The sequence below is a fragment of the Chondrus crispus genome, genomic scaffold (genome assembly GCF_000350225.1).
Source record: "Chondrus crispus Stackhouse genomic scaffold, scaffold_94, whole genome shotgun sequence".
Lineage (NCBI taxonomy): Eukaryota > Rhodophyta > Florideophyceae > Gigartinales > Gigartinaceae > Chondrus > Chondrus crispus.
The window spans coordinates 67,274-91,288 of record NW_005178845.1 but is presented as its reverse complement, the minus strand read 5'-3'; the positions used below and the strand labels follow the sequence as shown (position 1 = coordinate 91,288).

Below are 24,015 nucleotides of genomic sequence, written 5' to 3'. Positions count from 1 at the left end.
GCCTACATTGATAGTATAACCCCCATCGACCCTCACCTGACTCCGCGCAGATTGATACTTCAACCTCTCGCTACCGTGAGGCGCTGTAATTCTCAGTTATGGGCCCAGAGGCTCAAGAGATCTCAGCTATCAAGCTTGTGGAGACGCCACGTCTCACAACTCGAACAGACAAATACAAGTATCGAAATGACGTCCGCATGTGGATGCAACGAGTCAGGGTTTTCGCGAATGGTGGTGACACGAAGGCTAAGGGAGTTTCGAAGGGAAACGGGCATTATCTCTATGCTGGCATGGAGGCTACATACCAGAAGGTTATCGAGTCCGAGATTCAGCTATGTAAACTGTCTATAGGGCCAGTGGAGGATGACGAGAGGCTTTCTTTCAACGAGCACAGGGATATCATCGAGAGCATACTTCACATTGTAGCAAAGGACTCATCAACCCTTGCTGCCAAACGATATATTAGCACAGGGAGAAAGTTCTTCAATTTTAATCGCTAGAAGGGGGAACCCCGTACGGAGTTTGAAGAGCGCTTCAGAGGTATCGCGAAAGAGCATCTGAATTGTTTTCAGGGCGCTCCATCAGAGCAGGGGAGGCAACACATTGCTCTTGTATTATTGGATAGCGCACACCTACCAGATTCGATCTACCAAACCCTCCCTTTCATGCTGATCAACAAGGCAGCCGATCCCGACAAACCAGAAAACACACTGGGTTAGTAGACGAATCAGATCTTACCATCATGCACACGCATCTCGAAAACATTAGTGCCACCATTCCCGATGTACCAGAACAAGCAGGTTCCGAGAAGTAATTCGAAGTGCCGAGCAAAGTCATTGATGTCATTCGAACGTGCGTTAGATGTAGTTCTAAATCCAATATATACATGTTGGCGGTTATACTACACGAATTAGCCCTCGTACAGAAAGCAACTTGAGTTGCAAACGTCCGAGTTCCACACCGCGGTGGGGGAGACGAGAGCTCGCGTGGACCTCGTATAGAATGTGCAAAGTGATGCGTCCAAAGGTGCAGAGCCAAAGGTTCTACCTTCGTTGAAACTATCTCTCAAGGACGCAAGACGCGACGTGAATCAAGCTTTGGCAAGTCTGTAACCATCATCGATGACCGGTTCGACCGCGCCGCGCAACGTCTCATGGATCCTGAGCAGGTCGCCAGCCAAGCGCATCCCGAACCGGACGAACAGCTGCTCACTTCGGGTGAAGAAGGCGACCGTTGGTCGAAGATGAACCAGCCCGCTCGACAACGGAGTTGCAGGTCGAAGAGTTCGAAGAAGGAGAAGTAGCTGCAGTTCGTACAGTACCAGACGGCACCTGCTCATTACAGACACCAGCCGACACGTCGGCATTAATGGCAGGCCTCTTCTGTACATTACACGCGCTCTCCGGAAAGCGTGCAATGGAGGCGGACAAACTCTATGTCGGATATACAGTCCGATGGTGTGGTCCTACAGTTAACCCGTATCGACTGACGGGGCTTGGGCTTTCTGACTCGCGCAGCAAGCTGGCATAGAGCTTGCGCTGCTCTCGGGTGCGCGTGTGAGGCGAGGCGGAACAGCAGAATTCACACGGATCAGGGCTGGAAATTGTTGCGGTGTGCCAACAAGATAATGTTTATTCCGTCCTTTCTCTTTCACGCTGTAGCGCGTAGCTCGCCTTTAATATATATTTGCTGTCGTTCTCGCTTGATCAATTTACTGTAGGTTGTCCGTTGACCAAGACCGACAGCACTAAAACCTCGACCTTCCGTCATTCTCTTGTTGTCTACTGTCACCCTCATCCTCTCCCCCAGAGGCAGCGGCGACGGAGGGGTCATCCGGCGGAGGCCTGGAGGAAATTGCTGCCGACGTTACGTGTAACACCGTTCGCGCTTCCGTACGGCGGGGCGAGATACAGCGCAACAAGTCTGCACCCACCATGAAAGGAGGAGGTGTTACGGTATCCAGATCCCGGTAACGCTTGCGGCGGTTCCGCCGCGGCAAGCCGACGTATCTGCACCTCCCCCTCGGTCCAGCCGAGTCCGGAGTTGCTGCCGAACGAGACGGGAACGCGTTCACCCTCGAGTCGTACATAAGGAACGGACTCCGGGTGCCTGTCGTGAAGTCCGGCCAGTTGTGTGATAACGACGCTCTCTGACTTCGTCCGCCCGGGTCATCAGGGAAACGACGCTATCGAGCGTCCAAGAAACCAGTGGAAGACCGTGCTCGAGCGGGTGTGTTGGGACGGTCGGTAGGTGGGGCCCTAGATGCGGCAGAAACGTCACGGTCTTGTCCGGCTGAAGGAAAGCGCGACTATGTACGCACACCTCCACAATAATCGGACTCCTGAGGGACCAGGCCCGCTCTTTTTCGCAGTTGTCAAGCAGGGGTGCGCTGGCGGGATGGCTCCGGTCGGCCGCGGCATACGCGACCTGCTTCAGTACGTATGGAAGAAGAGGGTGTAATACACCCCTTTCCTTCATTAGGGATACTATCCCTAATGAAGGAAAGGTCTCACGGACCACGCGCGGAAGCGAGGGAAAGTCCCCGTGGAAAGTGCCCTGTTCGAACGAGGCGGAAGCGAAGACGCGACTGTCTTCCTCCGAAGATGACCTATAGGTGGACCAGTCCCGATGAGCCACGGCGATGCCATGGAGACGCATCAGTGTTGCAGTAGACTTCTGAAGGGCAACCTGGGGGTTGGTGTTTGCGTACGGACGCGGATACACGTAGAGACCCGGGTTCGCTGCTAGGACGAAACGGGACGGAAGGTCCGGGTAGAACTCAGACAAGTAGGCCGCCATACGTTCGAACTACGTAACCTCCTACATATCAAAGGCGAACGTGTGATCCCCTCGTATCCCGTCGGGGATTCGGTAAGCCACGCCGTATCCCTCGGCAAGGAGACGGCTGCCGGCCAGCTCGGATTGATCGGCGAGGCCGGCCTCGCCGATCTTACAGATGCGGGACAGGTCAGGGCATCAGAACGGGCTCACCAACATCTCGCCCACCGTTACGCCCACACGAGCGAGGCGTGCTAACGGATACTGGGGGTCACTTGGTGGCAGCGGGGAGGAACGCAAAAGAGAAACGCCAAACCAGCGCGTCGTGCTGGGAACATTAACCTCGGTCACTTTCGTGCTTGTCCCGAGAAGTGGAAGGACCACGCGTCGGAAGAGACCCCAACGGCGGGGTGGGCAGCCATCTCAGCACCGACGAGGCGAGGTGCTCGCTGCTCGCCCCCATGCTGCACGTCGACAAGACTAGGGGCGCTGGCCGACTCCACGGAAAGCGTGGATTCGCTTGACGGGCGGGTCCTCTGAAAGGGGGATGTCGGCGTCGGCGTGGCGACCAATGCGTCAGGAGAGGGTGCGCTCGACGACGGAAGCGACGGCGCTTTCCCAATGGCTTTTCGAGCCGTCGCAGCGACGTCAGGCGGTGCCGGGGATGACGTCTTCGGAGTTGGTGGCGGTGACATGCCGAGCCAGTGTCGTCCGGACTCAATCTCGAGGTTCGGAAAGAGCGCTAGGGACCCGCCCGATGGCAGCGAAAGACACAGGAAAATCAGGAAGTGGAGACGGAAACAACGGGCAAGGATCCCACGACCAGTGAAGGAAGGGCACGGGGACGCGCGACGACGGACGAGTGAGGACCTCGGCAAAAAGAAGGTGAGATTGGGAGGATCGCGACGAGGGTGAAGATCAGGAGGAAAGAAACAGACCGCCATTCAAACCTACGTGAACGCGGACGTTCACCCTTGAGGGGGGCCATAGTATAACCCCCTCGGGGATTTAATTTAGCTTAGATCAGGATGGGATCCGCTACTGTAGAGCCCAAGGCTCTACAGCGGTAACACACGCATCTGCGTGTAGAGAGACACACGAATATACACGTGTCATACACGTGTATCAAGTGTGCCTTCCCACGTGTACCATATGCGAAACACACGTGTGCTGTCTGGCCCGACGGTTGACAGCGTTACACTGCAGGCCGACCCGCACTACAGTAGTTCACTACAGTACTCTAGTACTGTAGCGTTATGATAGATTGGTATGTACATTAAATATGAGCGGACCGACGGCGGAGGGAAGCGACAAGCACGCCGGTGTCAAGGACCCTCCATCTTAGTCCTGCCCGCTTATTCAAATGTACTTCGGCGTAGTTACTTTAGAGCGAGATCGCGCGCGGGTGGAGGAAGTCCGAGCAAACGAGCGAGCCTAGATCCGCCTCCGCCTGTCAGTATTGGATTGTCACGCAGTACTGCTCCGGGGCTTCGAGGCGTAGATCGGCTCGCGCGTGCGGGCGTCCTCCTCCGACCCCTCACTACCACAACGCTACCTGGGCCCGCTTCTCAGTTTCGTTAGCTGGTTGTGCTTCCACTCTTCCGTTCGACAGGGCCTTGCAAGGACTGTGCATACACCCCTCCGCCGTTGTGCGTATTTATGCTACAATGACGATAATGAGATTTTTAAGACGCAGATTGAGCTTACAGAATTACACATGAGCGCTGCAACCATCAAGGGTTAGCAGCAAATCCTGGTTGTTAGTAGGATGGCGTTTCGTATCACGAATAAAACGCTTCATCCATTCGTGTAGAATTGGGGTGTCAGCTCTTTGGCATTCTCTATAATGTAGATAACAACCCATGGAAACGCAGTGAAAAATGTGCTGTGTGCCATTAACCTTGCAATAATGTTCGTGTCTACCCCGAAAAACGGCGACAGGCTGTAGGCAGGCCCACTTGCCGACATCACAGGCCTTATCGTCACACGGTTCAGGTCACCATTTGTTCGAATCGTCTTCGGAATAGCAGCGCCCCCTTCGATGCAACGCCTTCGCGAAGGGCTCTGCCGACCGTCTTGTCAAAAGATGATCCAGGATGGTCCGTTTGGGTTACAAAATTTGGACCCCGAATGTTGTAGCTATCCATCGCTGCTTGCAATCGAATCATGTGGTCCGAAACAGCATCGGGTTTAATATCCTCAACCCACTTGTCCTCCGTTTGCCTAACAGAGTGATATGCTTGACTATTGGGATGCATGAAATAGTCCACCATGTAGTATCACCGCCAAGATTTGTAATTTGTACAGTACCCCACGCTGCGGGTTCGTCACAGGCGGACGGACTACACGTGTGCCTTACAGATGGACGAACTACACATGGTCATTATAGGCGGACGAGCTACTGTATGCATTACAGCCCAGATGTTGTATATGACAAGGTACAGTAGTAATAGCATAGTACAGTTCATTGCATAGTGCATATAACTTTCGCACGACCCATTTATCTCTTCCTATTTTTTGACCATTTTCGGGTGGCGTGCTACAACAAGCCTCTAGCCATTAGCGGTACTGACATCTGTCCCTCTCATTCCATCCAGGAGTTTACGCTCTTCGGGGCTCCGCCCGTTTCTGACACCAGTCTCTAGGCTCGGGTTCCCCCTGTTTGGTGTGTTCGTTCACAACACCTTCCAGTGCTGGTCCCATTCCAGGTCCGCACCTTGACCAGAAAGTCATGATTTTGAAGTCGGCCGACGTACTTCCCCTCTGCTTTTCCACCGTACCAATCCACAGCGAAACACCCCTCACTAGTTATCACCCCTTCCCCTAGATGGCCCCTACCTGACGACCGCCACTATACTATACACCTAACATTTGCATGGCCGATTGTCTCGATATGATGTGCCATTGCTACAATGTTGGTAACAGGTTAATATAACCCTCAACCAAATCTATCACGCCTTGCTTTGTAAACGGTGTGTTGTTATGGAAAAAGTGGCACACCGCGTCTGCAAAAATTCAGTTATTACCCCGGAGCTTCTGAGAATGGGCGGCCAGACGAAACACGCACTAAAAATATCGCTTGCGTGTTGAGGTTGCGACTCTGGAGCACTTTATATATCTACTTTTGGACAGCCGTTCGAATTTTTCTGTTAGGAAGCCCTTGTTTGTCCTCTAAAGACTGCCAGATGGCATGAGAAGATGCAAAGCGTTCGAAACTTTCGTCTCGAAGACGATCATCTGCCATGGCGGTGCATGCTACAGAGCACAACTCAAGACACTTGATCGCCGCCCAATTTCAGTTTTTGTGCTTCACGCATATCATGAGATCAAAAGTGTCGCGGAATTGAAACCAGAGAAAGCCCGCTCTGGTGGGTGGGATTTGTTTGGCGGGAAGGGGTTGCGCTTTCGGTAAGACGGGGGAATCTTTGGCGCGGATTGTCATTTGCGGAACGGTGACGAAGGGATGCCCAAGACCCTGAAAACCGTTTGTTTAAGTATGTATTTTTGTGAAATTATATGCCCAACTGTCACTGATATTGTACCGAACCACTAGAGCCCAACCGCGAGTGATGATGAAATGCGCAAAAACAAATAAAAATAATAGTATCTGTCAGTAGATGCGCACGTACAGCAGAAAACCAGTTTGCGCGCACCAAATTCATATATACACAGTAAAATCGTAATTCACTATGAAATGCGCAGTACAGCACCTTCACCGCATTTACTGATTAAAATCAAAGAGAACACAATGCATTACCCGTACAGTACTCAAAAAACCACGTAAATGGAAGGAGATGCGCACGTAACACCTCCCTACTCCGTGTCACTGTCATCAAACAGTGCACGACGCGTGCCACTAGACATGCGAACGCGGCGATTTTCTGTGTTTTCAACGTGTACACGGCGCCTCTTTCGCATCTGACTAGTTGATATGGCCCGTAGGCGATTCCGTACACCAGTGCTGTGCTGCCCGTCCTCGAAGCGGAGAGGGCGGGCCCTGACACTCAGATTGATCAACGCCAGGCAGGCTTTGAACACGTGCTCGTACAATCCCTCTCCCCAGCGCCACTTGTGAGAAAGTACAGTCCATAAACTGCACATTCTACCAAAGTAGTTTTCTACTATGACGCGATTAGAAGATACTTGGCGATTGTAGTCCACGTCTTCCAGTGACAGCGTTGAACGTCGTGCGGGGTTCACACCGGGTGCGCTACACGTAGATCTTCGGCTGCACCTTGATATCCCTTGTCCGCCAGTATGGCCCAGTAGTCATCCATAATTCGCTCAATCGTCCCTCATCCGTAAACTGCAAATCACGTCCCTTTTTAGATGCCTCCTCATGAAAGGGTATATTACGACGAAATCTCTACAGATCCGACACGGAGCCCGGATAGTGCTCCGTGCACCCAATAGCGAGACCAGTAGGCAGTACCGAGAATTCCACTTTGTACCCATACAGCTTATGCTTACCGGAGAAGTATCGCTTCCCTTCTGATATATTTCCACTTGGACGAATGCTCTTCTGAAAAGTGACGTCGACAGCATATCTCGCGTATTCAAAATTCGAAAACACCCGGTCCTCTAGACGACACTTGGCCATTGTCCATTTTTCTTCGACGCGTGCCACACATATATCATACATGTATTCTGATATCATACGTAAAAATCCAGTTATTACACGTTCGAAAGTAGAACATTTAACAGAAAATAGACGAGCTGTAAAGTTCCATTGCTGACCATGCTTGAGTACAGTAAGTGTCATAAAGAGAACATCCTGGGCCTTGTACTGTGTTCTTTTACCTCTGCCAACATCCCAATTCTTTGACACGTAGTCTTCAATCATAACCCATAGTTCGAAGAATTGAGAGGAATCAAAATTACACATTGCCTTAATAGATTGAGAACCTCTGTCATTGTAAAACGTGTCATACATTGAACAATTGGAGTCGTTCTCATCATCGCTGGCGATCACGTCGTCATCAATGTGATCGACGACTTCATTGACGTGTCGGTTGGTGATGTCCGAAAGAGCCTGAACAGTGCGGGAGGGATTCATTTTTGAAATTGTAAAAGGAGTGGGAGAAATGAGGAGCAGCTGCAAGAAGTGGTTTTTCTATATCAACTGCGCAGTAGTTCCATTTTATAGTGTTTAGGTTGAGTAGACTGAAACTGCGAGGCATATCTCACAAAAAGGCGGGCTTTCCCGTTTTTGAAAGTGGACTCGCAATTGAAGATATGATGCACAACTTGTGCTATAATCTGCGTTGCTGTATTATTTGCACATTTAGTTTACTTTTCTACTGATATTTGCCAAACTCAAAGTGCTTTCACGCAACTGCAATACTTGAGGTACTGTACGTAGTTACCCTACTACATGCAGAATTGTTGACAGTATGAAACAAATCATACAGTGTATGTGTATGACTACCGTATGTACGAAATACTCAGTACACTACAGTCTTGTACTTTATGAGTAACTTGGGCGGACGTATAGGACAAGGAGAAACACGTGGCAGGGAATGGTTCGATTGCGCCAAACATGGGAATAGCACTGGCGTACGGAGTTTTGATTCGTTTCGATTTTGTTTCTCAACTCTTGGCTTGGATTCATGCCTGCTGTATGCGTCCGGCTGCGGTTTTGTCCTTGCTGCTATGCATGATGCACATTTTCTTTTTCATCTCCTATCGGCTCCGTTGCTATGATAGAAGTAATTTTGAGAGAGGTATCAGAGGGATCCCTTTCATCTTTTAGACGCCTCAGGAGGCAGGCGTCCACACCATCCCATCTTAAGGGGCGCATGTGTGGGATCCGCAGTTGCCCAATGAGGGTTTCCAACCATGAAATCACAGACGGTAATAAACCCCTCTTCTATTTAAAACTTTAGCATTGGCGCGGGAGCTTGCATCGGCTCACCTCACACACCCATTTGCTCACGGTCGTCGTCCGGAAAGGCCCGCAGCTTTCTAGAACCAGCGATTTCAGCTGAACCTCCCCGCCGGCATTCAGATAGGGATGTGCTGTACAACTTTGCATCACGGAAAAGAAAAAAAAACGCCCGAAGTTTTAGAACAGCCTTCAAAGACGGATTTGTCAGTTTTATCTTGCTGTTGTTGTGGCCGCATGCTTCTCCTCTCAATGCCACCATGGCACATCCTTGTTGCACACCAAGCTGACCATTCAAAGCCGCTGATCACCATGCACTAGTACTACAAGATCCGAGCCCGCCGCATTGTAGTGTCGCAAAAACCTTCAAGATAAGAAGTGCATCACATTGCAGTCGCATGCTCTTGCCCCATCCGTATAAAACAATGATCCTCACTGGATACAACTGCAGTAAATAGCCACCAATGTTTCCACTGCCACCCCAAGTTATGACCTAAACTCACCGAATTGCGTTTAAGGCATGTGCTTACCCTGCTGACATATAGCAAAGCACTAGATCACACCTGTGTTCCACATATCTCGCCTCATCTACTGATGTATACTGTATCCACTTCGCTCTTCCTCACGTCCACAGTTCAGACTGTCCCAGTATGACTTGGCCCATGTATCTCTCGTCTATAGAAAATGTCGCGTGACTGAAGTTGCTCCGTGTAGGGCAGCACACATCCCACCTGTTTTCAAAATTGCATTGCTGCTATAACAGCAAATTTCCGCGCCATATGTAGTACAATTCTCTGCGCCATCATATGAATCAATTTCCCTCGACCAAGGTTCGGTTGTTTACGGCAACTATTCCAGCTACTCGGAGACATGTCTTCCCTAGCGCTCACGCGAGCTAAAAGATAATACGAACTGAAAACATGCCTCAGTTCGCATTGTGTTTGACAAGCTTTGACAACCGTCATGAGCCCTTTCTTTTCTTTGCCACCTGGGTTAAAAGTTAATGGCTACAGTACCTACTGTCATAAATTGCAATGACTGGGGAACCCAAACCAAAACCTATGCATTCACTTTGTGAATCACGCTCACGTGTCTGTGCAAATGGCTCTTCTTCTTGAACGTGGAGGTACATCTTTTGCATTCGTACGGGCGATCGTCGGTGTGCTTCATGCGCTGATGCTCTTTCAGTCCGTTTCGAAATGGAAAGGTTGCCTCGCACTGGTCGCAGAAGAAATTGCGTTCACGGCGATGGATGCTTCGTACATGCTTGTTCAGGTTTCCCTTCTGCAAGAGACAGAACATGTTAGATGATACGTTAGAAAAACAGCTGCCATGAAAAAAGTGACTGTGACAACAGAGGAACTCGTATTGCCAAACCTACCTCCCCAAAAGAGAGCTTGCATTCCTGGCAATGAAAGTCTCGTGCCTTCTCGTGGACAGTTTTCTTGTGCTTTCTCACGTCGGCACGCTGAGTGAAACTACGTAACAAAAGGGTATCATCTTGGAAGTTAGAAGTGATTCGCAAGGGCAAAGGCGAAAACGCTGCGGGGGGCAAAGGCGAAAACGCTGCGGGGGGCAAAGGCGAAAAATCGCGGGGATACTTTGAAATGTAGACGAACTTTTTCATGCATAGCTCACAGTTATAGCCATTCATCCTTGAGTGTTGCATGTCCCTATTAGAATCATTGAGAAGAGTGTGAATAGCCATCCTGTGGTTGCCAGAGGAGTCTGTAATAGCCATCTTTGCGATGCGGTCTAACGGTGAGCTGGATGCTGAGCTTGAGGCACGCGAAGACTTAGAGAATGAGGATTTGTGAGAAGCGTGAGACTGGGAGGAGTGAGTTGAAGGTTCCTTTGCTGAGCGACCTTTTGAAATTCCGGCAGCAGCGCTTCCCCCGATCATTCTTTTATAGACAAAGTTTGCGGTGCCAACACGCGAAACAAATGCGGCGTGTACGTGTGAGTGTAGACAAGGACAGAGGTGCCAAAAAAAGTAGAGAAAACCGGGGTTGAGAAGGGAAATAGTAGATGCAGTCAAGATAGGAAGGCGAGATGCGTTCTGCAAAGTTTCAGTGCGCGTCAAACAGTCGTGTGGCACGTATGGATGACACAAAGTGTGGAAGAGAAAGGGAACTCGTACTCTTTGTGTGCGAAAAGTCCACAAAGTGAGGAAGGAGCGCTGGTTGCATTCCGGTTGGGTACATTTATGCTGGCATGCTTGAAGAGATGGATCAGATTGGGATTGAGAATTGCAGTGGTGTGTTTGGATTGTGTGTAAGTACGTGTGTGTCAGTCCACTACCAAGTCTAGTGCTTTTTCGGAGGTCCACTTCAGGGCCAAAGCCAAGCAGATGCAGGAAGTAATGATGAATGCAGTCAGGGGAGGGGCAGAAGGAATGGGGGTAGGGAGTTGTTGGTTATTTTCATTGTGGGGCTTGGGGTGGAGATTGTTGTGGGACAAAATAGATACGGGAGGGACGCAGAGGGAGGGACGCAGAGACAGTGGGATGGATTTCGACTGGATATGAACAGAGCAGCAAGGCTGGAAAGGCAATGCACGACCATTTCAAGTTTAAGCAAGTGATCATGGTATGAGAAACCGATGGGAGAAAGCGCAGGTAAGTCAGAAATGGGACGGCAGGGAAGGATGAAAGTTGTGGGCGTGGCTGATGAGAAGCTTGATGGGAGGTGTATTGCGGAAGGGGGATGTGTGCGGAAGCGAGAATACATGTGGCCTGTACGGAGGGCACGTTTCGGATGTGCTGAGGAAGAGCAGGGAGGGCAGAGAAGGTTTTTGTGGCTAGGGGTGCTGAAAATGTATGATAAGGAGGCTGGGAAAGGGTGACAGGGCCTGAACCTTCAAGGTGGGTGGGTGTCCAACTCTGGGAGGAGGGGTGGTGGTGGGGGGTGGGGGCGGGCGGGAGGGGTCACACATCCACTTCCTTGGAGTTGGCTTGATAAAATGGATTGCGGGAAACTGTAGTGACTTAGATCGAGGTGAGAGGTGGATCAGGCGTTGAGGGATGCGAAGGCGTGGCTTGGGAAGGGCGGGGTAGCGTGGGAAAGTACGATGACATGGGAGATTTAAATGAGAGATTAGAGTGCTGCGTCTGTGCACTGGCGGCTTAACTGGTGCGTTAAGCTTTTACGGCAGTTGCCTAGAGACGTTGAATGTGAAGAGGGTGAGAGGCCATCGACGGACAGAGGGGCAACAAGGAGAGTGGGCGGCGACCAGTTCTGGCTGCAGGCCGGCGAGATGTGATGTGTTTCGACTCCCAAGGCGGAATCGTATCGCCCATATCGGGGCTCCGTCTGTGCCCTGCTGTGCTGTGATGCTGTGCTGTGATGCTGTGCAACGCGCCTGTTTTGGATTTTCGGGAACATTTTATGGCGCACGTACTGTAATGCGTGGGACACGGGCTTCCATCGGCTGTACACATCTCGAGATCATACTATCATTTTCACGTTTTGATATAAGGCACGTCACACTTTAATTCAACATTTCCCCAGCTTGTACTGTACACAACGAAGTTCAGCCTCTCCTCAGGCACCTTGTACAGCTTCTAAGCAACAACCACGTCCCTCCCCTATTATTGTCTGTCCATCTGCGGCCCCGCCGCCGGCCTACCTTTCTTCTCTTCTGTACTAGCTAGCTTCTGGACGCTTGTATCTTCTTTCCTTCCCGTCCTCTGCACCCTACAACTGTAATCGCAATCTCCCTGCGTCCGTTCACACACACCCCGTCCACCACCCTTCAGTTTATTCGGTCTCTCCTTTATTTATTTCCAGTGTCCTTTGGCCGAAACGGACTTTCTCTCGATCTGTTAAATCTTAATAGTATATATGGATTATTTATTACGATCCTTTCATCAACAACCACCCCTCGCCATCCACCCGTATTCCCAACAGAAAACTTTCGACAGTCTCCTGGCCCTTCGATCCCATCCAACAGCCAACGAATGTTTAGCCTCCGTTGGATATATAAAGCCTGCAGTTACTTTCTTGATCCTACGAGCACAACGGCGTATATGTCTTCAACAGCACACCCTATTTGCCAACTTCTTGCATGCAACAATCGCCCTGTTGATAAATGACAAATCAGCACGCATCTCGCGACATGAGCAAGTTGGGAGGTGCTATAAGCCGCAGAACTATTGTCTGGAATGCGTAACCTACTTCTTTTATAAAGACCGCGCACACACCTCATGACGCTTAGTGGAAGTCGAAACCTTTCCTCTATCGCAGCTTTTGCAATGATAATAAAGTGAGTTCTTTCTTACATTTCGCATCTGATAGTGGGCTGTCTTCCCTTTTCTGCCCCCAATCATCTACCCGTTAACCTTCCACGCCATCCCTCACTCCCTTGTTCTACTGGGGCTTCTTGTGCATACATTTTATGAGACATCCACCATAGTGATTGTCAATATTTAGAGGTGGAAAACGAGTTCTTCCATTTCATGTCCCGTCTAACTTGACAACCCTTCCTCCGTTCTCAACTGTCCTCATCGATACTTTTTTACTTCTCCTCTCTTACCCCATCCAGCTTCACTCGGGGAAAACGCTTGCTTTCAACCTCCGGAAGGCCAATCACGAGTTTTAATATCCTCATCACAGAAATGCCTCGATCGCCTCGGCCGCATTGCTTTGATTAAATATTTCAACTGAACTTAAGTGTATGTTCATAGTACCTCACAAACGTGAGTCCATGTTCTAGGCCAAACAGACGCATGACAGAGACCGAAACATACTTGTGTTCAATCCAACTCTGTTACCTTGTGTTGTCAAGTAGTCCACTTAATTTTTTCATCTCGATTGCCTCGGTCTGCTTGTATTCGTCTCTACTGCAACTCTTGCGCTGTGGCGAAACTCGTTTTTGGGACACAATTAGAACTCGTCTTTTCCCGTTTTTCGAATATTGAAGCCCCTCTTGCAAGTAAATACCCTATGAGGGAGCATTACAATTACATATCGCTTCAAATGTCAGTGTCTTACATCACCTCCAACATAATGGAATTTCCAGAGTTTTTCGCTATGTGATATCTTCTGGCCAGGGGATTTTCATCTTAGTTGTCCATATCACAGATGGATGATTTTTGAGATTCCGGGAATCAGATTCTGCGATTTTGTCCAGCTAGCTTATTTTCAGGACACTTCTTCGGTTTCGCTGCATAAGAAGATGGAACTTCAAAACGTGTGCTGGAATAAAGGAGTGCAGACCTTTCCTGCGCTGTAATTGTCCTTTTTAGAGCACTTGCAAGCAGGCTATGTCCATTTCTGAAAGATCAATGCGTTGTTTGGTGTACATCTTCATCCAATCTCTCTTCTCTGTGTCTGTATACAGTAACACTCCCTTGTTCGTGCGATCGGATAGTGATATTATTAGTATTCGCTTTCTTTCGATATTTTCCGTTGGTCTTCTTTCGGACCAGTGCTCATCTCTTGCCTTCTTGACAATAGATTCGAATCAGAAGCAGCAGCAATATTTACTGTAGATTCCAAAGAACCTGCAGGAGTGAGCCGGGCTATTCAGTTATTCCTTCAGTACCGATCTCTTGAAACAAGTACCGATCTCTTGAAACAACTCGTTGCAGTTGAACAATTTGCTGAGCAAGCTATGAAAATTTTTTCATGTTAATTGAACCACCCAGACGCGATATTGCCACCAGATTCATCCATAAGGGAGTGATTTGGTGTGGCTAATTGAAAATATTGTGCAGTACTGTCAAGATGAATATTAGGAGAAGCATTGTATCGAAATAGTCGCCTGATTGTTGGTTTAAAATTCCCATCAGAATAGGGAGCACTATGCATCGAGATCGGCCTCTACTCCATGCTCAAATGTGTTGAAGCCTTTTTGTCGCAGAGTGAACTGTTACAGATGATTTAAGAAACATAAAATGTGTGGATCAATATAGAAGCATTATTATGTTAACATGCTTTGGTCACATTTTTACCTATCTGATGGCGTGTGAGCCAAATGTATTGTTGCCTTCATGTGTAGATCTCTGCCTTGGTATATTCAATATAATTGAAAATGCAGCGTTAATATATACGCAATGAATAGAAGACCTATACAAATCGTTTGATTCTCAACCTACCTCCATTTCACCCTCATATATGTTCTCATGTTTTCTTTTTTGGTGAAATGATTTTAAAGATAGCGAAAAGAAACTATTTCACCACTTACATATCAGTGTTTTCAGATCTCGAACTACCTTTTTATTAATAGAAAAGGTAGTTCGAGATCTAAATATTCTTTTATGGTCAGAGTGAGAACCCTTTTAAAGTATACAATGTCGGTTTGTTTGGAGAAAGGTAAGATGTTATTAGGGATTCAATGTAATTGTCAAGTTCCCGCATAATTAATGTAAACCTGTTCCAGTTCTCTCTTCAATAGGCATTTTCTTTAAAAGTTTCTATTTATTAGAAAAGGAACGCCCGCTTGAGCCAAGCTGACGAAAAGTCGCCTTGACTACCTTCAAACTTTTGCCGCATTGCTGGTTGCTAACTGCTCAACCGTCTCATATATTCGAGAGAGTAGTTTTTTAATGCGCAAATTTTCGGGCTGTTTCTTACCCAGCGGATGGCCTCACGAAGATCGATGCCAATCCAGCCCTCATGCAACTCCTACACACACACCTCATTTCACATCCCATTGTCCAGTATGTGATTGAAAAGAAATAGAGCAGCACATTCTCCCCCACGCTCCCTTTCGTGAGGATGTCGGTCGTGAAGGGCCGGATGTGTTAAACAGGCTTGCCCGACACGCCATCCTCACTTTCCCTTGCCCACGCTCACACTGCACTCCACGTCACACGTGTCCAGTTTGCACACTTGTGTGACATTCACACGATTGACACCCGTACAGCCAGCACTGTCCGCGATCCCATCTCACTGTCGGTGAGATGGGACACCGCCGCGGCACCAAAGATAGGACATAGCTAGCGCGCTCCTCTCCAAAGAGGGAGAGAGGCAAGAGATCATCAGAAAGGTAAAGCAGACCCCCACATATCGAGTCATCGACACTCTTCCCTGTTCTACGGGTAGCCGAGTAGACCGACGCGCACCTCGCTCTATCCCTCGCCGCGTCTCCGTTCTACGAGACGCGCAGTCGCTGCGGTCCTCCTCCGTCCTACGAGGAGACACGCAGGGACACCAACAACCACTTCACCCCAACCCGCGCAACACCACCAATTACTTCTTTGCTTGCTCCCAAAGACTTGAAATGTCTGCCTGGTACGTTTTGAACTTTGAATTTGAAGTTATTCGGTACGTGCGCGTATCTTAGCTTCTAGAAAACATAGAATGTCTAATAAAAAATTTAGTTAAATTAATCTCTTTCTGGTTTATCGGCAGGTGAAATAATGGTTCATATTCAGAAGCAGAATCAAATTATTGAACTCAATTTTACCCACAAATAGCTTGTACTAGAGTTTCAATGGCACATGTATTCTACCTATTTCATGATTTTAGAATTCATGTACAGTCGAAACCCCAAGTTAGTCTTTCATGTAATTCTGGCAACGCCTGCGCGTTGCATCGCTCGACGATTATCGTCAACCGACATGGGACGACATCATATGTATGCTCATACTGTGGCCCGATGGCTGCTGTCCAGCCAATCAGGACATGACACCAGATGCCTTCACGCTTCCACTCTCTCCGCTGCTGGCGCAAGGTCACTTGTCAAGCGGACCGACACGCTGCGCCCAAACGAAACTGTCTCCGTTTTCAACGCAGCGGGACCTCCGCCGATGACCGGGCACTATCCTATCTTCCTTGCGAGTTACAACAATAGAGAAATGATCATCATCAACATCATCACCAATACCGAAACGCACCTTTACCCTTTTCATCTTCCATGTTACGAAGATATACCTCTCTGTATCCTATCAGAGGCTACTCCTACCCTGTCCTACAGGCAGTCGCCGGGCCTGAAGCGCACATTGCTCCCCGCCGCCGCCACTCGCCTACAGTGCGAGTGAGGGTTCCCTGACTCGTCCGACCACCGTTCCACGTGCGCGCGAATAAGCCCCAACGACCTACAGATTTCCCCTCTTCGCCCCTCTCCCCCTTTCATACTCCTCCCTGTCAACCACACATTTGTGCTCTAAAAGTTGAGGAGCACAAAACCCCCGGACATCACCATCATTTCATAGAAGATTTACCGCTTTTTATCGTTTCATCGCTTTATGGTGCACATGGCTGTTCAATGGCACACGGAAATAATAACACCGTTTGACATCTTCCCGCTCTACGCGAGCAATATATGTGAAATCTTATAGACGTTGGAAGGTAAGTAGACCTCTGACCATAGAATTAACACCACAGTAGTATTAAATATGCCATTAGTTTGGCTCTCATGACATTCGAGAAGTCACGGAGTCTCCACTCTTTTTCTCATTCGCATGCACGGCGGCTCCCTCTAGCCCCGATCATTCGCAATAGTAATCACTAAGCTATAATTTATGTCATTAGTGACTTGCTTTCGATCCGTCATGCCCAACTCTGGTTCGTCTTCGGATCAGGGCTATTGTAACGTGGTGCATCCCAAGCTTAAGAAGTTGGGACGCAGACAAATCCACGATTTTCTCAAGGATCCTGAGCAATACTTGCTTCGTGTTCATGATTCCGAAGATTGTGGACATGCACCTCCTACTGTTGCTTTACTTTCGTCTTTGGAACACGACTTATATTTATCTTCGATCATGTTCGAATGTTTCCCTGCCGTCACTGAGTTCTCGCAGCTTACCGACAAGTCTTCCTCGACCATCTCAATTCCAAGGATAGGTTAAGCTATAATCGGGTTTTCTTGATGATCTGGAATCGACTGTCAAGGCTTCAGTCAAGGGCCACACGAAGGAACCTGATGCGGAGCTCAGGATTAAAGCACTCTTTACTGACCACCAAACAATGCTACGCAATAAGAAATCGGAGCATCTGTTTGATGACAATCCGAAGCTGGCTATTCGGTAGGTTTGTGCTCTATTTAAGACAACAGCTCTGAAGAATAAGATTGATCAAGACCTGTCGCTTGGTTTCAACGACCTACGGAAAATTGGTTGTCTTTCTTTCAGCATGTAGTCAGATATGCCATCGCTTGCGAGTAATATGTTTCCCTGAGGCAGACCACTATTATTGAAATTTATCACCGGCCAAATGACGCTGGTGGCTATTCGAAGGGTTAGAAATCAGGAGAAGACGCAGTCCGTGGCAAACATCAAAAAGATACAAATGGTTCGCGCTATCCAGCGCGGAATGCAATCTCCCCCACTGTTAGCTGCGTATTTTGAGTAATGTGTAACTACTTGCAACTGTTTGCTATCTCAAATGTATTTTAGTGGCTTATTGCATCTCGAACGTTAGTAGTCTAGAACGCATAGAGCAGTCGTAAACGGCAATCAGTGCGGACTTTTTGATAAAATATATTATTCGTCTGAACTTCGAGCAAACGCAAACTTGTCAAGCCAGACCTGTCACAGCTATCTCTTCCTATTTGGGCAATGGGCAACAGAGGCTTTGTGGTCAAAATGGTGCGGCAACTTTGATAGTAATAACATGGCATGCGTCCATGATACCTGGCCGGGAATCTTCATTCGTTTGTGAGTTTTCGCAACCAGCTTTTCATAAAAGATATTTACGATTTTCTAGATTTCCAATTCCAGAAAAGTGCTTTTCTGAAAGGGAAATTTGTATAAGATATTTATTTCGGAAAACAACCACCCGTTGCGTTTGTGAGTATGGGCATAAAAATTCTCGAAATTCATACTGAGAAGTACAATGGGTATTGCTCACAACCACGATACAAGGTCGTCAGAGAGACCACTTCTATGCGCAGAAAGTAATCAGGATGCAAAAATGGGAGGTTCCCGCTTTGCTTTAATGTGAAGACGTCAGACTAGCCAAATTGTTGCGTTTCACTTTCAAGTGACCAATTTTAGGTGTTGGAAGAGCATCATCGTCATTCAGTAGAGAGCAACGACTTATTTTACGAGCGCTAGACGTATTTTCGTCACAGTTCTCTTTAAACCTCAACTCTTTAACCAAGCTGGAGATTTTACGCTTATTTAGATTTACGAGGAACATTTATTTCAAATTATTGAAGAAAGTGCGTGACCTCTTTTTTAAAGTACTACTACATGCAACAAGTGCTCACGAAATCAAACGTCGGTGGCGTGTATAATCATGAGGCGGATGAGAATCGTTGCTCGCTTGAGTGACATGGATATAATGTTTGGTAGCAGCGCTTTACAGGTGTCAGAGATACTTGGGGAAGGTTGTTGTAATTGTACGACCACATGCTGACAGGCATGACACACAATTACAGATATGACACGTGTAGAAGCGAAAACACTTAACACGTCAAACAGAACAACTTTTGATTTCAACGTGTACACGTGTCCTTTATGTTCTCAGTCGCACCTCCCTCGCAATTCTGAGCATGCTTCATTTTTGTGTTGACACGTGTAATGTCTGTACACAGTGCCACTCTACAGTACATTCTGAACATGTTTCATTATTTTTGATTTGACACGTGTATGACACTATGACATTTGTCCTACACGTGTGTGTCACATATGAAATGTATGTCACGGTGTTTTTGCTCTAAAACGTGCAATGCATTAATCGTAGACTTAAGTCTCTACCCTACAGTACAGTGCATTTAGATATTATTGACTCTCAGACGGTCCCAAATTATCATTAACAGAGAGTGCAAACATTATCAGCGACCGAGAGTGCAAGAAGGAGAGTCACCTGATTATCAACGACAGAGAGTGCAAACATTATCGACAACCGAGAGTGCACGAAGAAGAGTCACTTGTCCAGCCCTAATGGCCCGTACTGTATTTCGTAGACTATAAGTAGCGCCGATAGTTGGCGACCAAGAGCAAGATGCCATCAACTTCTTTTCCAATCAACCACCACCAACTTTCAACCATCCTTCTTCCCTCTGCCCCGCTGACCTTCCTGTAAAGGTGTGGAACGGTTCTTGAGTACAAAGCAGGGACTATTAACAAGGCCAGTTGCGAGGTTGTTCGTACAGCAAAATGCATGAACATTCACGGCGGCCATGCATACGAAAAGTGATGCGTGGGACAACTGTGTCCGTGTCATAGACGGTACTGTCATTGGCATCACGTCCACGTGATGCAGTGGCACAGAATATGGAATAAACGGTCATGAAACGAACACAGGTTGAAACACTAGCTTGTAACGACCCCGGACAGGCTGATACTGCATGTTTATGTTCCTGCAGAAGAACGCCGGCAAGAGTAGACGATTTGTGTGTTAAGTGGAATGGATGAAACAGTACTGCTTTTATGGCCATTCTGGCTACAATCGACCGTCGTTCATGGAGGTACCGCTTCTGGAGTCCAATCTAGAAAACAACCCGAAGGCCCTGAACCGGGCAATGTAACTATTGCGAGTAATGGTCCAGTGGATTTTCATGCAGGTGAAGCTGTATTCAACTGTCTCGGACTTCCAGCGCAAGATGCTTATAACGGAAGCACAGGTTTCTACAATTTACGTACGAGCTATGCTTCTAACCAAAAATGACGAACTGTGTGTACGCGAATACAATTTCGCAGTCCTTCCACCTATCCTCCCCCTCACCTTAGCTAGTACCGCCGGAAGAACAATTTCTTCCATTTGTGGGCCCCATACGGCGAAGCGAAAAGCCCGGAGGGCCCGGGGCAGGGCCGCCAGCGAAATTAATTGCTCGTGATGGCCTTAGTCGAAAGGGTAGGATTGAGATTTGCTAACTCGGAAGTCTGTACAAAGCTTCTCTTAACCACGGCGTACATCGCCATGAGCGCATTGATGGCACTGACATTGCTTACGATTATACCGTCATCTTCAGCGGTAAAGGTGGGACGACGACCACGTTTAGCCTTCCTGTTGCCTCGTGTTCCTCTGGCGTCAGTAGGATTGCCGACAGGGGGAAAGGATGGAGAGCGCGTAGAGGTGGAACGGGAAGCAAAAAAAGAACTCTTGTTGGGAGGATCGGGAGGGGGAACTGACTCGAGCTATACTGACGAAAGGGATGACGCTTTGGTGTTGACAGGGGAGGTGGTTCGGTTTTTGTCCCGTTCGGTGTCCGGAATGATACATTAGGCCTCGAAATCCAGCTTTGACCATTTCGTTTCCACTTATATAAGATGTGCATGCTCTCAGTTACAGAAACGATTTAAATATTTGGTCCAATTTCAGGAATAATAATCACATGCCAGGAAAGCATTTTCGCAAATTGGCACAGCTGTGTAATTCTATCTACGCATCGCGCAATTTCAGTTGACGAAAAATGGGTCCGTATACTCTCTATTATACCTGAAAACTTATGTGGAATGTCATGACAGCCATACGTGCCCACGTAGCACACACATTAAACCACGATCAGCTCACCTCACTGGCCGCCGGCTAAAAGATCATCAGTCTCCCTCTATAGGGTAGACAGACATGACGCATCAGTAAACAGAGGCATCGATCATGCATCACAGGTTATGGACCCGAATTACGCCCCACCGCAAGACGATCAAAGACACCTCGAATCCCACCCCTGACGAGACCAGAAAAACGGTAGCACGGCCCCGAAAAGCCCAGTCGCCCGACCCCAACAAGGTCCGCGACCCTGCATACGGACAACACAACAAGTTCCAAACCCCTCCTTACAGCCCTCCCTACCGGCTCCGTACAGCCGCTGCCAGCCCACCCCAGCTATGCCCAACCCGCAAGAAACGTAACCCACAACACTCCCGGGTCAAACCTAAATGCATCATTACTTACATACTCTAACCAACGACGGGACAGACTACAGAATATGAAAACAAACCATACACCAAATATACCCATTTAACAACGTCGAGACAGCCTTAGACGAAAGCTCGCCACCCCCAACGGCACCAAGCCCCCTTAATCCCACCTAATGATGAAAATGTGCCTTCATGAACAGCCTCTCAGCTGATACAGCAAATACAATCGACATGGAACTGAGCCTCACCCCTCGACAACTCCTAGAAGAAATCAAATCATAGTTCACTGACTCCACGCCAAAACACCAGCCAGACCCTCAAGCAATATCCTCAACGAACAAAGATCATGGCAGAAGGTGACCTAGACGATTACATTCCAACACACAGAACTATTGGGACAAAAACCGCCTGGTACGGTGCCCAACTGTACAACATGACAAATCCGTCAAAATCGAATTCATCATCAACGGCATCAACAGGCATTTGCCATTCTACCACTTGATAAACGTTGGGATTGCAAACGACACAGATTCAAAAGACATAGCCAACCTCGTCTAATGCCTGAAATCGATGCAGGCCCGCGCCAAAGAAACACATGTACACCATGATCAACATCTGCAAGGCATGCATACGACGGAACATTGGTAAGAAGAGTTCAACAGCCGAGCAATCAGAAGGTGCGTACGACGCAAAAGGCAAGAAGAAGGCCCTCTGCACTAGCAACGGACCCCAACCGACGTAGTAGCACAACCACTGGGCACAGCCCCCACACGGCACGGTGGTAACACGGAAAAAGGAACGCAATGGAACAACACTATTTACAAAATTTGGCCCACCCTCATGCCGCACCCATCAGCAACGCAAAAACACCACTGGACACATTTCCAGCACTCAAGACGATCACATTAACACAGCTTCGCAGCAGGAAATTGACACGGACACCCGTGAAGGTAATTCGTGTGCACTAGACTCAGGGGCGCACCCGTCACACGTCAGCAAACCCACGCCCGAATGAAACCACTCAGAAAGGAAATGCCCACTAACAAGGCCACCAACACCACCACACCTGCCGCACACAAGGAGATGATACATATCCAGACCAGTACAAATGGAAAAATCCAAATCCCCGCCATCGCCACCGCAGCAATCCAATCGAACATAATATCCGGTTGCGACATAGCAAAAGAATGAGGAGAGGTCTGGTTCACAACCAACTGCTGGTTTCTTGTGTCGAGTAGGACTGCTTGGCAGGCAGTCCTACTCGACACAAGTACCCATCGGCCGCAGACTTTCGCAAAGGCAAGCTTCCAAAGAGGTATGCACTACATAAAGCTGCCACAATGGAATAACCACAGCACGGTAGTGCGAACTGTCCCATGAAGGCGAGCAAAACCCAAAAGCCCATGTATCAGAAACCAAAAAGCCAACGGTCGAACTTAAGCCATGCCGAACGCCAGCAAGTCTACATGCGCCCCCCATACTAAAACAGCTCCCTGCACGCATCGCACAGCCAAACGCCACCACATTTCACCCCTGGCAATCTGCGTTAAAAAAGTACCTCCACCACTACAATGTGCTCTTCAACCACATACGACAGGCAACGCTTTTAAATGGCTCAATCTGATCCATGCCGTCCGGTCCCATTCTGTGTCATTTACATTTCTTGGCCTTCTTCTGTATTTCAGGCCCGGATGGCGTGTCCAAGTCATCAGCTTAATTCCCTACATTAATTATGTAATGTAGAGCTTTAGAGCATCGCAAGAAAGCTCGGAACGTTTTATTCATGTAGGCGCATACATGTGTCACTTAAGACGTAAGGCAATTACAGGCATGTTTATTGTAAGAATGAGGTATAGTGATTGTGGTATAAACCCGTGCCACTGCAGTACCCTTATTCGCGTGACTCGTGAAAACGTGTATCTAGATAACTCAAGTACCCCGACGTACAGTACCAAGCCCATTTGCAGCAGCCTTGCTCACTTACGACACGCGCACACGTGGACCTACTACCGCGCCTGTACACCTGTGTACTAATACACGGCCTCGTGAGCTCTAACCGTGACATCTCGACCGCGATCTAGTACAGTATATAGTGTCGTTGGCGCTTGCGCCGGATGCGTTTGGGGACGAGCTACAAAGGACCAACGATGCGACTCTCGTTCTTGGGTTGGCGCAGTACTAACTAACTTCTTCTCATTCACGCTCTCTCGTTCTCCTCTCTCGCGCCGTAGGACTCTCGTGGCCACGTCGCGTGTTGCCTCCCCGCTCGCGCGCACGGTTCGCCGGCCGTGTGTTAGCCCCGTTGGGTCGAGAGCATCGCGTCGCTCGCTTCTAGTTTCCGAAGTTCGCGAGCACACCCGGGTTTTACAGTCGCCCGAGAGCCTCTACCACTTCCCCTTGGCTACCTAGTACACGCCTCCACGAACGACCCTTGTCTTGGCACGTGACCACGTTTCGCGTTCTACTACAGTGATTCCTCGATGAAGGAATACGCTTCGTGGACAGTTCTAGTACGCCGCTATTGAAGATAATACCTTGCGAGGTAGTATGAAGAGGCCAATACGGGCTCACTGGTTTCTGAAAGAGCCGTCCATTGTGGCTC

The 24,015-nt window shown here is 48.5% G+C and overlaps 1 protein-coding gene; it reads right to left on the bottom strand.

The window, feature by feature from the left end:
* Positions 1-9,469: 9,469 nt before the first annotated feature.
* On the bottom strand, positions 9,470-10,483 carry CHC_T00008101001 (hypothetical protein). XM_005712031.1 is given in 5 exon segments: positions 9,470-9,721; positions 9,722-9,946; positions 10,044-10,140; positions 10,282-10,403; positions 10,404-10,483. The coding sequence occupies 3 exon segments, from the start codon at positions 10,401-10,403 to the stop codon at positions 9,722-9,724; spliced, it is 444 nt and encodes a 147-aa protein (XP_005712088.1). The 5' UTR covers positions 10,404-10,483; the 3' UTR covers positions 9,470-9,721.
* Between the last annotated feature and the right edge of the window lie 13,532 nt (positions 10,484-24,015).